General features: G+C 48.8%; 2 protein-coding genes across 2 annotated transcripts; one reads left to right on the forward strand and one right to left on the reverse strand.

Annotated features, from left to right (window-relative positions):
- Positions 1-737: 737 nt before the first annotated feature.
- Positions 738-2579, reverse strand: LOC116454877 (transcription factor HES-5-like). The gene is made up of 3 exons (XM_032131962.1): positions 2446-2579; positions 1991-2174; positions 738-1803 (listed from the first exon to the last, which is right to left on the reverse strand). Exons 1-3 carry the CDS (start codon positions 2509-2511, stop codon positions 1538-1540), a joined length of 516 nt encoding a protein of 171 aa, XP_031987853.1. The 5' UTR covers positions 2512-2579; the 3' UTR covers positions 738-1537.
- Positions 2571-14259, forward strand: LOC116454878 (transcription factor HES-5-like). Its single transcript, XM_032131963.1, has 3 exons — positions 2571-12707; positions 12854-13034; positions 13163-14259. Exons 1-3 carry the CDS (start codon positions 12645-12647, stop codon positions 13402-13404), a joined length of 486 nt encoding a protein of 161 aa, XP_031987854.1. The 5' UTR covers positions 2571-12644; the 3' UTR covers positions 13405-14259.
- The last annotated feature ends 2221 nt before the right edge of the window (positions 14260-16480 follow it).

Below are 16480 nucleotides of genomic sequence, written 5' to 3' on the forward strand. Positions count from 1 at the left end.
TTCCTGTATCTCTGGGAGAAGGAGAGGGTTCCCTGTCATAAAGCCAAATCAGTGAATTACTGTGGTTAGAGAAATGATTGTGACATGATTATTTGTGCAGATTTATTTTGAAGAGAAGGTAAAATAAAAGGAAATAATTTAACAGAGGAAATGCTTCCTCAGTCTCTCCTATCTAATTATGCTTTTAGCTATAATCTCACTTCAGTGAAGGGAGCAATTCTGTTATTGCCTAACAGAATTTGTGTCTTAAAATCAAGACAACAAAAATTCACCTCACCTGAAGTTCACCCCACTTCAGGTAGTTTTAAAGATCCCCAAGCTGAGGCAGGTGCCAAACTCTTTGGATGTTATTGGGCAATTTGCACAATACTCCCTCCCAAACAGGCAGAAAGCACAAGGCTGAGTTCAGGTGGGAAAATCAGTGGGGGAAATGAAGTGGCTGTGGAATGAGTGATTTGTTGAAGGCTGAATAGGCTGCTGTTAAATCTGAAAGGTTGACACCTCTCAGCACCTCACTTCAATTTCACTTCCATTTTCATTTTTGATAATTTTTCCAGAGGCTGCTTCCTTACAGGATCTGAAATCCTGCTCTGCCAAAGGGATTTCACAGATATAAGTCATGTACTGGAGGGAAGGGCTCAGAACTGACACCTCCTGATGGCTTCTCCACCACAGGAGAGTCTGCATGCACCCAGTCCAGCAGTGTCAGCCCTTTTAATCATTCCAAAGCAAAGGACTAATGACTAAAACCATTTTTATTGTATTGTACAGTGAAGACACGCAAGTTGAACATCACACAGGATGAATACATCACAACTTTATAAAAGCTTTTTAAGCTCCTTAGCATGCTCAGTGAATGATTATAAAGTACTTACTGCTTCCCTTCCTCCCCCTTTTCCTTACAGTATAGCACAGGTATTTCCTTTACAAAAGGCATCAATTATCCCTCAAATGAGAGCAGCACAAAGTGACATGAAGAGAATTGTCCCTAGAGCTCTCTGTGATCATCACAACTTTCTGTAAGAAGGATACTAAAAATAGCAGAGGAGCTTCAGAAGAATCAGCATTTCTTTAATAACATCTTTCACTCAAAAGGGAAAGGCTCAATCCTCTCTTTATGATACAAAATACATTCTCCAAAGGGCTCCTTCTTGAGGAAGGTCAATACATTATCTAGAGACAATGGAGCACTTGAACCAGTGACCCAGGCAGTCAGCAGAAAGATTTCCACTGACAGCCACAGGCTCAGCAGCCTGTGATGGAAACTGCAGGGCATTTACTCTCTAAATCACCACAGAACTTGGTCCTGTCTTTCGCCAGGAGCCACCAATAAAAGCAACAAATTTGCTGCAAGATACACCCACAGTCCTTCACTATGAAGGGAAACCACCCAGCGACCCTCATTTCTGGTGACAGAAAAACGATAACCGCCCCCTCCCACCTTTGGAAAGCAATGTTTCCTACTTCAAAGAGGAACTAATAAACCACAGGTCCCTCTAGTATTTGTAGCAAAACGTAGGAATAAAGTTCAGCAGGTCTACCAGGGTCTCCAGATGGTCGGAGCAGCAGCCACGCTCTTCTGGACAGGCTGTTTTCTGGGAAACACGCAGGGAGACAGGGGGGAGCCACGCAGAGCTGGAGAGTACGAGGCATCTGCGCCCAGCTGAGCCTTGCAGAAGTGCTTGATGAGCTGGACCTGGGTCTCCTTCTTGGGCTCGTAGTAGGACAGAAAGTGCATCGCTTCCTTGAGGCACCGCAGGTACCCGCTGTTAAAGTCCTGCTCTGGGTTCTTGTGGATGAACGCTGGAAGAGAAAGAAAAGCAAATGCAGCAGGTTAAAATCGTGACCAAAACATGGGGCAGTGATGATTTGTGCAGTGACTTTCATGTGCCTGGGGCTGGGGTGCTCCAGCCCCTGCTCGCCTCGGGGTGTCTGGGAGAGCACAGCCCTGGGAGCAGGTCCAGGTGTGAAATACCTGCTCTGCACTCACTTTTTTGGTCCTGCAGCTGGCTCTGCTGCTTCAGGTAGCTGACAGCCACTTCCAGGATGTCGGCTTTCTCCAGCTTGGAGTTGGGCTGGTGCCTCTGAAACTCCTTCTCCAGGAGCAGTTTCAGCTGCTCGATGCTGCTGTTAATCCGGTCCCGGCGCATTTTCTCCACCACCGGCTTCCTCAGCTGTGAGGGACAGAGCAGATCTTTAGGGATTTTGTGAGACCTGACCCGATTTCCCCTCTGATGCCCTGATACACCCATGTTCAAAGATGCTTTTTTTTTCTTGGCAGGAGAGCTGTGTAATGCTGCCCACCCATTTTAACTTTTAAAAATCTACATAATCTCCCTTATCTCTCTTTAACATATTTGCTTTCCCCCAGACCACTTCTCCCATGTCATATATATTTGCTAGGGTTAGGCCAGCCTTTCCAATCCTCTCAGGGGCTCTACTTACTTTATTCTTTTCCTTTGGCAGCAGCTTCTCCTCCATGTGGATCATGAGAGTGTTGCTGGGAGCCATTCCGAGCGCTCAGCCCTGGGCACAGACCCCACCCAGCTGCTGTGCCGAGCGTGAGGCGATGCTTTGGCAGCTCCCAAGTGCCTCTATTTATACCCGGGGAGCTGGGGCAGATACGTGAGTGTCGGGATCGCCGGTGTTTCCCACAGCCCCGCAACCAATCCAGGCCCGCAGCGGGACAATAGAGGAAGCATCCATTAGTGCATGGTACATTGATTGCCAATGCCCCGGGGAGAATAACCTTCTGCCCACGCTGCTGGTGGAGTGTGCGGCGTGGGGAGCTGGGAAAGCACTGACCCTCCAGCTGGTTGGGCTGGGATCAATGGCATTCCTGAGGCCCTGCATGTGCCAGGCACAGTCGTGGCGTGGAGGAGGCACACTTTTGGGGGTAGGTGGGAAAGGGAGGGCAGCCCTGCTAGGGTTCAAGTCAACAGCCCCAGGGACATCTCTGCCCATCCCAGAGCCTGGGGGATGTGTGTGTGTGTCTGTGTGGGTGACCCGAAGTGACCACAGGTTTCTTTGCATGACATTTCTAAATGGATGTTGGAGGAACAGGGAGAATAACTAGGAAATGGTAACCCCATTTTCTCTCTTCCCCATAACACACTAGGGTCTGTGAGCCCACTGAACCAGTGTTCCCATCATCCCCATTAAGGACAGCCCACACTGTCCAGCAGAGCTGGGCCATGCAGAGTCACTCCTGTAGCTCTTGCTTTTCCTTTTTCTCATCTGTCTCTTTCACAGAGACATTTTCAGGAATGATGGTTAAGATGGGCTAAAGGATAGCATCAGGCTCAACCCAGAATCCTGGGAAGTTTTGGGAAACCAGAGGTGGGTCACGAATGGGGTTTAGCAGCCGAGGCCCATCTTTGGCCCTTAGGTCCGTTCTGCTTCTTGCTGAGCTTTCACGTGTGTTCGGTTCTGACCTGGCCTCACTGCAGCCTGGCCCTGCTGAGTGTTCTGAATATCAGATCTCAGACACCATGTACCTGCCTCGCTGTGTAACCTTCAGCATATCATCCCCACTCCATTTTTTTATCTGGAAAATGTGCTGCTTGCTCGTGACTGCATGGAAATGCCAGGATGAATTAAGCCACCATTTCTTTTGTGATAAAGGCAAGAAAAAGAATGAAGCTTTGAGGGCACTGGAGGTCAGTTCTGATGTTGTGTTATGAGAAAAATCTCTGCCTGAGTACAGTCCTCGAGGCAGCACCAAAAATAACCCAGAAGCTACCTGGAGAAAGCTGTGCTGCATCCTGCCATGTGTGGGTCCAGCCCGGAGTGCCCCAGGCAGAGGTGTGCTCCTCCTCTGAGCATCTGGGCATGGCAAGGGAGGAGGGAAGTGTGCAGTGAGGTAAGAAAGCCAAAGAATTTCTTGCTTGGAAATGCTGTAATGAAGCCCGAGGGTAATGGGCAGTTGACAGGAAGGAGGGAGGTGTTGCTGGAATAGGCAGCGATGTGGGACTCATTGTAGCGGCCTGAATGGACTCAGCTCTTTGTGAAGGGCAGATGTTGTCCTTGGAGCCCTTTATTCCCTGTGTTGTGGGAAAGCCAGGAGACAAGACATCTCATGAACACTTTGAAGCAGTCAAACGATTATGATACAAAATAAGACACAGCTCAGACACCATGCCCCAGCTTCTGCCAGCTTTAATGAGGTGTCGCCTGTTTTCCTGTGGTCTTTGGCTGGCCTTCCTCCAGGAGCTGGTATCCCGGGTTATCCCTTTCCTAGCAAGGGAGCCATGCTGGCAGACCTTGCAGCCAGGAGCTGACAGGTAGGCATGGACCAAGCTGGTTGAAGACTCTTCAGTGTCAAAAACCATCTTTTTCCCAACTCCTGAGAAGCCCTGACCTTTATTGCTGTATTAGAACTGATAGCCAGATGGTCTTTTGGGAGTTGGATTCTTTCCCTTTAAATCATTCAGGCTCAAGCACCGTCACTAATGTCGGGAGTAGTTGCAAGGCACACTTCTATTGTCCCAGCAAGAAATGTTATCAATGGGGGAAGAGTATGGGAAAGGCAGAGAAATCCAAACCCACACAGCCTGGCACTAATAACTCCTTTGTGGAGCTGCGCTTCTGTTGGGGCGCCATGAACTCCGTGCCTTTTTCACCCAGGAAGGCTGAAACAGGCACGTTTCACCATCCAGGGGCTTCTCTGGGATCTGTGTGCACTGGGAGAAAAGGGTGACAAGGGGAAGGGACACTGGTTCACGCAGGGGTGGCTGCAGGAGCGCCAAGCTGAGCTGCAGCTCAGACTATCCCAGGGCTGCTGGTTTGTTCCACCGTGCCTCACTTTGCTCTTCTGGGAAATGGGAGAGTGGTGCTGAGCTCTTCCACAGAGCCCTCTTGGAACTGGGAGCTGACCTGTGCCTGTGGTGGGAGGCAGGGGCAGGGCTGATGTGGCCCTTGTGCTTTTTTGGCATCACCTGGGAACACCTCAGGCAGCAGAGTGGAGGAGCAGCAGTGCTGAGGGTGATGAGGGGGGGCTCTTCTCCTTGTCTCACAGAGGCGTTTCTGCCTGTTTGTTGAGAGCAGTACTGGGAAGGCTTTTTTACCCAGGGAAATGGAGGGAGGTCAGGATCAAGCCAGCTCTGATCTCAGTTTAATGGGGAATGTGCTGGTGGGAGCACCACTGAGGGACATGGCAGCAATATCACTGCCAGTGTCCCAGGCAGACATGCCCGAGTGGGAATTATTATCTTTGAATGCTATTCAAAATGATGAACCTTGAAGAGCTATTGAGTCTGTATGTGACTGCTGGGTGGACCTGTCCTAATGAGTAAGATTCATGGATTTCAGCACCACAAACCCCTGCAGTATTATCACATCCCTTGACCACCCTCATGTACTCACAGCTTCTTCCCAGGAGGTTCTTGTTCAAGGTGTGAAAATACAGGGAGCTACCTGTTTGAGCTGACCCCTAATGATCCTCTGACACTTCTTAATTGAGGAGCCACTGCTTCTTTTGGTGTCTCAGATGAGGATCCCTTCTTCCAGCCCTAACACTGCCCCTGCCCCTGCCCCTGCCCCTGCCCCTGCCCCTGCCCCTGCCCCTAACACTAACCCTAACCCTAACCCTAACCCTGCCTATCATGCTCTGCTCAGGGTCTTTCAGTGACATGACACAGAAAATAGTTTAAACACTATTTGGCTGGAAGGCAATATATAAAGAAATAACCATGTAAAACTTGCTATTCAGGATTGGCTTCTGTTCCCACAAGGGAATCATAACTCTGCATGTGAACCAATAGAGTGGGAGTGGAGGGAAATCTGCCTTTTCCAGGGGAAAAGGTTATGTTGTTATTAGACCTATTGTATGAAATATTCCATTAAATGTCATGGCATTATCTTGCCTCCTTGAGACACCAGAACCCCCTCAAAAATGGGGTCTTAATACTGTAAAGTACATACTTCACAGATTTAACCTTTTTAAATTAGTTTTTCTTCAGATCCAGAATGTTTAATATACTGCCATTCCCAGGTGCATGAATGAAGAAAAGTGGACTTTGATCATTAAGAAACATCTGAGACATTTTTAGGGTTGTTAGAGGCAAAAACAATTTCTATAGCTGCTTCTGTGGTGACCCCCAAGTAGTCATGCCCCAATGACATACTCCTTCTACAGTGAGTATAACAAATAATTAAAAATTAAGGAGAATTTATTATTTTTCTGCCCAGCTGAAATTCCCACAAGTCACCTCTCAGCATATTCAAGAGTGCACAAGAGGGATTTATTATTTCCTGGTATATTGACTCTGAAAGGTCTGGGGATTACAGCTGCTTTGCACATGAATAGCTGGAGTGTGTTGTACAAAAGGCATGGTCTGTGGGATAATGGGGTTGGATGTGGGAAAGCGCTGACCCTGGGGGAGAGCAGGCTGGTGCCTGATGGCAGGAATCAATTATGTCTCAAAGGAACACATTGCCCTGGGAGCAGGCTTGGCGGGAGCCACCATGTTCTGTGTTTACCACCCTCCTCCTTCCAAACCCGGATAAAACAACTACGGGATATATCCTGTCCTGCTCCTTCCCGGGGCTCACAGCGCTCAGTGCTGAGTTACTGGGGATTTTGGAAATGCTGCCGTTCCCCACCTCTGGAATGGGGCTGGGGGATATCCCACGTGCTGCCAGCTGGGTTTGAGGTTTCTCCCAAGCACCTCAGATAGTGCTGAGTTCACTGGGAGCTCCTTGAAAATCCTTTGGAACTTCCCATCAGTCACCTCCCCTGCCCTGGCCAAGGAAGGGAACAGCCTGTCACTGACAATGCAGTGGGGGCAGCAAACAGAAGCTGCTGGGTTCATGCACTTCCTTCATTGTTTGGTTTTGGGTGGGTTTTTTGGGAGACAGTGGCATTCAGCTCTTACAATGGGCTCTGCACCTCTGAGGGTCCGGCAGTGCTGCCAGCCTTTCAAGTGTCAAAATTTGGGCTTTGAGAAACCAAGAAACAGGCAGAACATCACAGGGATTTAACAAAAACAATTTGATGTTTCTAATAAAAATAGAAGCATTTTGATGGATTTTTTTTTTAACTGAGAACTTGGGCTTTGGATCGATATAATTAATTTTCTCTCTTACAGAATTATGAGACTTGGATGTGAAGTCCTGCTGAAGGCCTGAAGTATTATGAGTCTCCTGATAAAAGTCACAAGACTCAACAAACAGTGCTGCCAAGCTTTTGGCAGGGAGCAGGTATCCTGCAGAGAGGATATTTCAGCGAGCAGGTTGGAAATAGGGAATGTGGCTCCTGAGGTTTGGCCCCAGCAACCACTTACTGTCATTAACGAGGAGGGAATGGTGTGTCTGTGCCAGACAGGAGGGCAGGCACCTCTCCCCTGACAGCAGCAGCAATTAATCCCATCTGCATGGGGCAGACATTTAATCACTCAGAGGCCAGCAAGGGCAGCAGTGGGAGATAAGAGCCACAGGCTTCCTGGGTGTCCCCTGAGCCTCGATCGATTTTCCCTGCCTTGGGAACAAGTTTATAACCTGAAGCTGACTCTCCTGTATGTCCCAGTGGATTTCTCCCTTTCCCTCGAGCTCAGCCTGAGTTTTGGGGTGAGTTTTGGGGTGTAAGGTCCCACTGGAACCCATTTTCTTGTGCTTGGCAGCCATCAGTCACCAGCTGTGGAGGACAACGGACATGTGTCTCGGGAAAGTGTCCTGGGGCTCCTGTGAGGTCCTGCCCTGCCAGGCAGGTTGGTTTTGGAGACATCTTTGCCATACTCAGCAAGCAGCAGAATGAAGAGATAGTGTCTGATAAAAGCAAGAAGGGTTTTTCAGAAGGTAGAAAACCTGGTCCTGAGCCAAGCAAAGGACTGGCAGAGGGGCACACACAAGAGCTGCCAGGCCATGGGCAGGGTTGGATGCCCTCATCTCCACCCACAGGGCAAGGCACGTTGTCAAATTCTCTCATATTCCCTCAGGAGTCCATGTAATTCAGGGCACACTGCATCCCCTCCCCTGAGGAGCTCCAATCCCAGGATAACCATACCTGCTGGGAAGCAGCTGAGCAGAATTCCACGGTGCTGACAGACAGACTTGCCCAGGGCCTAAGCACAGCTGCAGGTCTGCAGGAGTATAAATAATCAAATTAAAACTTAGTTTACTTTCTGGAGATACGGAGTTATTTTCTGTTGAACACATCAGTAAGAATTTCCTGATTGGGGATTTGAGTGCATCTTCCTTTCCAGCTGTTTCATGGGCTTAGAAAAATTATACTAAATAACATTTTCAAACCCCACTGCTGAACTTGAGGGCAGAGGAGAACTTTGGTGTTTGCTTATCCGGGTGGTGCATGGCTGTGAGTGTGGTCCAGCCTGGAAATCCAAGTCCTCCCACAAGCAAGGGAGCATGCCCCATTCAGAGATGCCAAAGCTAATTAAAACAAAAGTGGGTGCTGAGCATTTTTGCAAACCAGATGTCTCAAACAGCCTCTTGGCCATAGAAGCCTGTGACCTGTAGGCTGTTTGAAATCTTGAAATCTTGGTTTTCTCCTCTCAGCCTCATTTTCCCGCCTTTGTAAAACATTGCTAATAATACATCCTCACCCACGGAGGAGGTCGCTGAGAATTCATTAGCTGGTATTTGTAAAGCACTTTGAAAATGCAAAGCCAGTGCATTATTCCTACTCTTCTGGATGCTTTCCATGTTATTAAAATCAGGATTTCAGAAAGGCTTATCTGGGATCAAAACAGCATCCCAAACTTGAAAGGAAGCAAGACTGTTAAACCATCAACTGTCGCCTCCCCCTCCAGCCAGATGTTAAGCCCTAAAGAACTGAAGTGGCACAAGGAATTACTTTCCCAAGTTCCCCCAGCTGGGCTGACAGGCCTTGATCAATGGTTTTCTCCACGGTGAGGGCTATGCAGATGGTCTGCCCAGAGCAAGGTTTCTGTTGAGTACAAAGGGAAGTCAAACACCATTTCTAATTCAGCTTGTAGCATGGCACACTTCCTTTATCCTGCGCCTGAATGCCCTGAATGGGAGAGCGGTGTGGGAAACTGGAGGGAACTCCACACTCACCACGGCTGCGGGGCTCTGAGACACCCCTGTCCTCACACCACATCTGCCTGTGACAGGCAGGGGGGCAAGGAGCGACAGATTGAAAAATCAGATTATAAAACCTGCATGGAGGGAAAGTAAACCATGAGGAAAAGGGAAAAAAAGGGAAGGAAGCTGTGCAGGAAGACAGAAATTGCACCAGGACAAGGAAGGACAGGGAGGAAATGCAGGGAAGGATTAGGAGGAAAAACAGGGAAGGGCTGGGAGGAAATGACAGGGAAGGGAACTGCAGAACAGTATCTTGCTCTTCCACCAGTCAGGCCAAAGACAATTATCCCACTGGAGGTGGCAGAAGCGGGTTAGATTGCACTGGGACTTCTGAGCCACGTGCCCTGTTTGCCTCTTTAATTGCCCAGTCTGTTCAATATGTCTCAGGAAACAGAGCAATTCCTGTGGACCATGAGGGTATTGTTGAGAGTTTCGTACAGCCCATGTGGAGCTATGGGAACTGAGCCTGGCTTTTAGGAAAACTCAGTCAGGTTTTATACCAGCAATACCAGGGGGATGGAAGAAATGGGAAACAACAGACCTGATTCTCATTTTGGTATCTGGAAGGAGAAAATTCAGTTTTTGATTAGGTTTTGATAAATTCTGCTGTAGGTCTAGAGGTAATTTGTATCTACAAATTAATAGAGATCAGGAAATAGTTCCAGAGGTATGAAATCTGCAGAGCAAATATTGGAGTCCAAATTGTCTGTTGGCCTCAATGGGGATCCCAGTAAGGCCCTTGGGATTGGACCCATTTTATTTTCCACCTCAGGATGCTCCTCAGGACTCAGCACTAACTAAATATCCCACATTTTGCTGTCTTTCCTGTTCCCAGTTCATCTCTGCCCTGCTCCCCTTTCTGAAGGACTTACTAACATACAACTGTGGAAGTTTGCGTACTCCAGAGTTTCCCACATCATTCCTTAACTATATTCCCTCCTGTCACAAAGGAAGTGTGCCCGACTACAAACCACATTAGCAACGGTGCTTGGCTCTGCTTTGTGTTCAGTGGGAAACCCTGCTCCCAAAAGGCCATCTGGGCAGCACGGACTGGGAGGGAAGCAGTGGGAGCAGGGAGCATCTCTCCAGACTTGGGAAAGCAGCAGCATCCTTGAGGCTTTCTAAAGGGCTAACATCTGGCAGGAATTCTGGGGCAAGGCTGTTGTTGATGCCCTGTTTGAAACATCCAGGTCCAGTATTTTGGGATCCTAATGAGCTTTCTGTCCAGTAGTGTGTATTTTTGGAGTAGGAGGTGTGTAATTCCAAATACATTCTTCTTAAAGTCCACAGACTCTGCAAAATTTATAATAGGGAGGAATTTTTGTTATCACTTTCTTTAGGATTTCCCGCCCAAGCAGAGCATCTGTTTTGGGCAACTGAGCATCTAATCTGAGTAACTCTTCCAACTCAGTCAGTAACTGGCTAATTTTTCCCCTCAGAGTTTGTGCAACCAAAGAGAAAATAAAAAGCTGTTTTAAAAACATGTTTTTATTTCAGATTCTTTAAAATTTGTCCGTGACACAGAGCGAGGTCATAAGAACCTCAATGGGTTTCCCACCCAAGGGAGATTTTGCTACATTCACCTCCCAGTAATACATTGAATACTGTAATTCTTACTATCATGCCAAATTTAAATATGTAGGGCCTCCAGCCTCTCTAGTGAAAGTGGAATGCCACAGAAGATTATTTTGCATTCAGCCTCCTCAGGTGCAGGCTCTGGATCAGTTTGAATGTCGGTGGAGAGGAAATTCTGAGCACTGACCCCTCGTCTGTGCCAGTGCACAACCACTCCCAAGAGCAAGGAGGGTGAGGTTGGCATGGCTGTTCCCATGGAATTAATGTAGTTTTTATCTGGGTGTTGAGTCGAGAATAAGAGGAAAGCAGCAAGAGGAAACAGCAATTGTCTCTAGCAAAACTGCTCTGCCCATCACAGGACTGGCACTTTTCTTCTTCGTGTGCTCAATTAACGAGCTGGAGAAAGGAGTCCCAGCTCCAGAGTTTCTGTTTCAGGGAATCTCCCTGAGAGGGATGAGCAGAGGGCAAGATTGGTTTCAGAGGTGGCATTACATGGGCTCAGAGATAATCCACGGGCTTTGAGGAGAACATGTGAAACGGTGTCACAAAAGCTTTCCCACAACTTGACATAAAAGAACAGCTCAACAGCTGCTGCTCTGTGCCGAGAGAAGGGAGCCCATTCAGGGCAGCACAATAGGGATGGAAAAGCAGAGCCTGGAAGAGGTCATTGAAGCCCTACCTGGTGCTCCAATAATGAGCTGCAGAGTGAGACAGAAATGTGTCCCTGCGCTCTGGGTGTGTTCACATTAAAGGCCCTGTGTGACCACACACACACATTAATGTAAAGGTGAACACACCTACACATATATTAATGGTATTTATACAACTGGTATTTACTCATTACAGTAAGAGCTCCCCAAACATAAGCCCTGACATTACTTGATGGATAAATTGCTGGCAGATCTGGTTCAAGTTTTCCAGCAGGAATCCCTGGCTGTATTTTTATCAGAGACTGTCAGCTCTCCCAGCTGCAGGCGCCTCCTGAGCACAGGCTGTGCATCCAACACAGGAACTGGCCGAGGGGAGAATAACAAGGAATCAGGAATTTGATTTCTAGTAAGTTTATGAGGATAAAAATCTCTTCTGCACCCAGTTTTCCTCTGTGTATAGACTAAATGAAAATAATTAGAGTAAAATACATTTTGGGGAGGAAGTGAGAAGCAGCATGTGATACTGAACTGATCCCAAAACACTCCCAAGACCCTTCTCCACAAGTATTTGTCTTGCAGGTATTTGGAAACATGAAGTGCTTATGACTTGACTCGAGAGTTTTCGAAAGGGCTGCTGAGGGAAGGGAACAAAGATCAAAGCAGAAAATGTTTACAATAATTGTGTGTACTTAAAATTAAACGTTTTTATTTGCAGTAAGTCAAAGTGGGAAAGCCGTTTTCTGTTTCCCATGGGCAAAGCTGGTGCCAGAGCCACCTGTGGGAGAACCACAAGTGGCTCACTGGGGAAAGCAGGTGAGTGGATTTGAGGAATTTCTGGACGCCAGGAGCTGCTCGCATGTGCGTGTGCCTTGTGCCTGCTCCAGCGTGTGCCTCGGCGCGCTCCCGGGAGCAGCATTCCCGCCATCCGCAGCTGACCTCCTCCTTCCTCCTCCTCCTTCCTCCTCCTCCTTCCTCCCGCATGTGAACCCCGGGCTGCCCCTGGAATGCTATTGATCCGCGGCATTAGTCAGCAGCCTTTCCCATCGAAGGGCAGCTCTTTCCCAGCTCCTGACACGTAACTCTGATCCCAGCCTTTCACGGAGCACACACTCCCCACCTGCTCATCTGGGAGAAGGTCATTATCCGCGGGCTATTCACTGGCACTGGAGCATGCAAGAATAGCTGCTTCTCCCATTGTGCTGCCCATGGCCCGGATTGGCTGGCGAGTGTGGGAAACGCCACCGAGCCGCAGACCCACACACTCGCCCCGAGCTCGGACAGTATAAATATCGGGCACAGGCAGCTTCCAGCAACACGTTTCTCCTGGATTCCACTCCAAGACCTCTCTCCTCAGGACAGATGGCTCCCAGCACCGTTTTCTTGGAGCCTGACAACCTGCTGACACCGAAGGAGAAAAACAAAGTAAGTGCAGGCACCGCAGAGCAGTTTACACCAGCTGAGACCTCGCCTCACGCTGTTTAGGAGCAGTGGTGGGCAGCAAACAGCCCTGCGAAGTGTCAGGGGGAACATCCTATAATAACAGGTCTCTTTTCCTTTGCTTTTTACAGCTGAGGAAGCCGGTGGTGGAGAAAATGCGCCGGGACCGGATTAACAGCAGCATCGAGCAGCTGAAACTGCTCCTGGAGAAGGAGTTTCAGAGGCACCAGCCCAACTCCAAGCTGGAGAAAGCCGACATCCTGGAGATGACTGTCAGCTACCTGAAGCAGCAGAGCCAGCTGCAGATGAAGAGTGAGTATTGGGTTTTCTTTCAATCTCCATTTTACTTCCAGTCTGTGACTGTTGTATCAATCTCGAGCCATGAACAACTGCTCTAAACTATTCTTTCTTCCATCTTTCTCTTTCCTTCCCATCTGTAGCTGCAGGATCCTTCCATAAAAGCTCCCAGTTTGACTTCAGAGAGGGCTATTCCAGGTGTCTGCAAGAAGCTTTCCATTTTCTCTCTCTCCACAAAGTCCGAACTGAAACACAGACCAAACTTTTAAGCCACTTCCAGAAGAGCCAGTCATCTGCTCCAGAGGTCTCCTTCTCCCCTGGGAACACCGGTGCCCTGAAGCAAGTGTCTCCAAAGGACAGCAGCCCTCTCTGGAGGCCCTGGTAGTTGGGGCAGTCCTCACAGCACGGACCTGTGACAGTCCAGAGGAAGGATCTGACTGCATCTGATAGTCCAGCTCTGATCCTCTCTCCTGTAGGGGATTTTATTTCCCCCTGTGTTTTATTTATGTATGAGAGAATGCCATGCTTTTGACTTTTTTGGGATCCTCTGGCAGAAGTTGAGGTGTTCTCTTTAGTGTTGAAGCTGTGTAGGCACTGCTGCAGTGCTGCCCGGGCAGGGGCGACGTCTTCAGAATGAAGGAGGGTGTTTGTAAATGTTACAGTTGTGATGGACAGGAATTGCTGTAGGAGATTTTCTCTAATATTCCCAGTAAGAGCCATCAGCTTTGCTCTGGCTTGACTGGCGACTCTGGTTGGCTCAGTCACTCCGGAGGATAAATTTATTCCCTTTGGTTCATGCACACTTGGTTAAAATCAATTTCTCTCTGTTTGCTTATCAGTTGTTCAGCATCAAAAATGGGTTTGGTTTTGGTTTGGATTTCTCCCTCATGGCCCTTTCATAGTCCTGTATATACAGTGTGAGGGATGACCAGGAGTTAGGAAACTATGTGGAATATTTCTACTATTTGATGCTTTTTTCAGTTTAGAAAAAGAGTATGTTATTGCTTTATGTTAAAGAAAAGTAGTAGGTAACAGGCTTGATTTGTCAATGTTATACATTTTGGGTGTAAGCTATGCTTTTTTAGCATTTTCATTATAATAATGATTTTTATCTGTATTGAGTGGTTGAATTCCTGGTGGATGATGTTTCTCCCAGTGCTGGGACTGCCCTATGGCTCACCTGCATACTGTGTATGCGTCTCTGTGTGTGTAGAGAGCAATAAAATGCATTTGTGTGCAACTTCTGTGTGGGTCTCTCCATCTGAAGGGTGTGCAGCCGCTTGCACCCCTGAGAAAGGTTAATGGCGCTCTGAAGAAATGGATTTTTTTGGAAAGCTTGAGGAACTCCCATTCATGTTTACTCTGTATATTTTTATGAATCCCACCGTGTGAGCCACCCTGAACCCCAAGGAGTGCTCCTGTCACAGATTCCCTCAGCTGAATCCTACTGAGCATTTCCTCGCTCACTGCCCCTCCTGTCCCAAAACCCCTCACCTGAGCAGCAGTGTCCTGCCCCTGTCTAGAACCCGAGTCCTCCTTCCACACCATTTGTTCACAAACTTGGCCCCCTAAGCTGGGTTTTGGGGGGTTGGTTTGTGCCACGTTTAGAGGGGTTTGTACCAGGATTTGAAGGCTTGGTTTGCCAGGTTTTGAGGGGTGGGTGGGTTTGTGCCAGGTTTTGAGGGGTTGGCTTGCCAGGATTCGAGGGGTTTGTCAGGTTTTGAGGGGTTTGCCATAATTTGAGGGGTTTGTCAGGCTTTGAAGGGTTTGTCAGGTTTTGAGGGGTTTGACACGATTTGAGGAGTTTGTCAGGTTTTGAAGGATTTGTCAGGTTTTGAGGGGTTTGACACGATTTGAGGAGTTTGTCAGGCTTTGAGGGGTTAGTTTGCCAGGATCTGAAGGGTTTCTCAGGCTTTGAAGGGCTGCTTTGGTATAACTTGAGGTATTTTGCTGATTTTGGGCACAGCTCTCTCCCTACCAAAGCCTTCCCCGCTGTGCCCGGCCGGGAGGGCGGGAAGCGCTGAGGGAACCCGAGCCGCATAGCCCGGCGGCTTCCCATTCCTTTCCCATTCCTTCCCTTTCCGTCCCCTTCCTCCACGCCTTCTTTCGCTTTTGCTTTGGTGTCCTGCGGGGACCCCTGCCGGGGCACCATGAGGATGGCGAGCGGGGCCGGGGGGAGACCAGACACCACGAAGGAACGGCCTCAGGGGCCGTGGGGGAACCGCCTGAGGGAACCGCCTGAGGGGCCGTGACGGGAAACCACCTCAGGGGTCGTGTGGGACCCGGTTCTTGCGGTATAACCCGGTCCTTGTGTTGCCCCGAGGTCCTCGCCGTGGTGTCGGTCACAGAGTCGGAGCGCTGGCTGTGAACTGGGCCAGTGCCCCGTGGGCACCGAGTGTGATGTGGCCAAGAGCGATTTATGCTTCTTCCCTTCGTGCAAAGGCAGAACTGTGTGAGCTGCTGCCTGTGGTTAAGGGTCTCTGCAGGAATCACCGGGTCACAAAGACTGTGCTGGGCTGTCCTTAGCCAGAGGTGCAGAGAGAAATCCTGTGGGTTTCTCCCTTCTAGGCACAAAATCCAAGAACAATGTGTGTGAAGTTTGCCCTCCTGGCACCTCCACCACAGCCTGCATGTCTGAGACCTGCGCCCCACTGCCCAGGGAAGCAGCTTGGACTCCTTTTGGGTGAGTTGGAGGCTGTTGGATCTGCATTTTAGTCTCTTCCAAACAGCACCATCTTCCTTCCAGTAAGGCTCCAAGTGTGGAATCCTGTTCCTATTCTTCTTGGGAACAGCTTAACTCCTCTCTTTATAAGCTCATTCACATGACAGATGTAGCGTTCAGCCTCTTGTCCAAACTTACCACTGCATGGGAGGCTCTCTGGTGGTTCCTGCAGCAGAGCTGGCTATGGAGCCTGGGAGAGCAGAACAATTGTGGTGCCTGGGTTTCAGGTGACACATCCCTTATCTAGAGTAGAACAGCTGACAGTTTGCTTCTGAGGAGAATCATTTTGCACTTACAAGCATTAAAGCAAAGAGGTAAGAGCCAGCTCCCACTTGGATTACCCACCAAGTCAGGAAGACCTTTGGGAGGTGTGATGTGGAAAACAGGGCAGCAGTGCCACTGGCAGGTTCTAACACCACAATTACTTCTTTCCTCACATCACACCTGAGGAGCAGGACACTTCCACAGTTCCACCTCTGATAGCAGTCATGGCAATCCTCGTCTCTGTGGTCCTGCTGGCTGGTGCAGCTGCCCTCCCAGATATCTGGCAAATGAGGAAAAGTTAGGTGCCCCATAAGTATGAAGAACATGACTGTAAAGGGTTAGTTTTACAAAAATATCCTGAAGAATGGTCTCAGTTCTTCAGCTGAAAATCCCCCTTGCTGCTTGTTGGTGGGACTGTTTCCTCTGCAGCAGTGTCAGCGGTATCTCTTTTTTTGGGTAATACCTTAAAATCCGA

This window comes from Corvus moneduloides, chromosome 22, assembly GCF_009650955.1.
Source record: "Corvus moneduloides isolate bCorMon1 chromosome 22, bCorMon1.pri, whole genome shotgun sequence".
Taxonomy (NCBI): domain Eukaryota; kingdom Metazoa; phylum Chordata; class Aves; order Passeriformes; family Corvidae; genus Corvus; species Corvus moneduloides.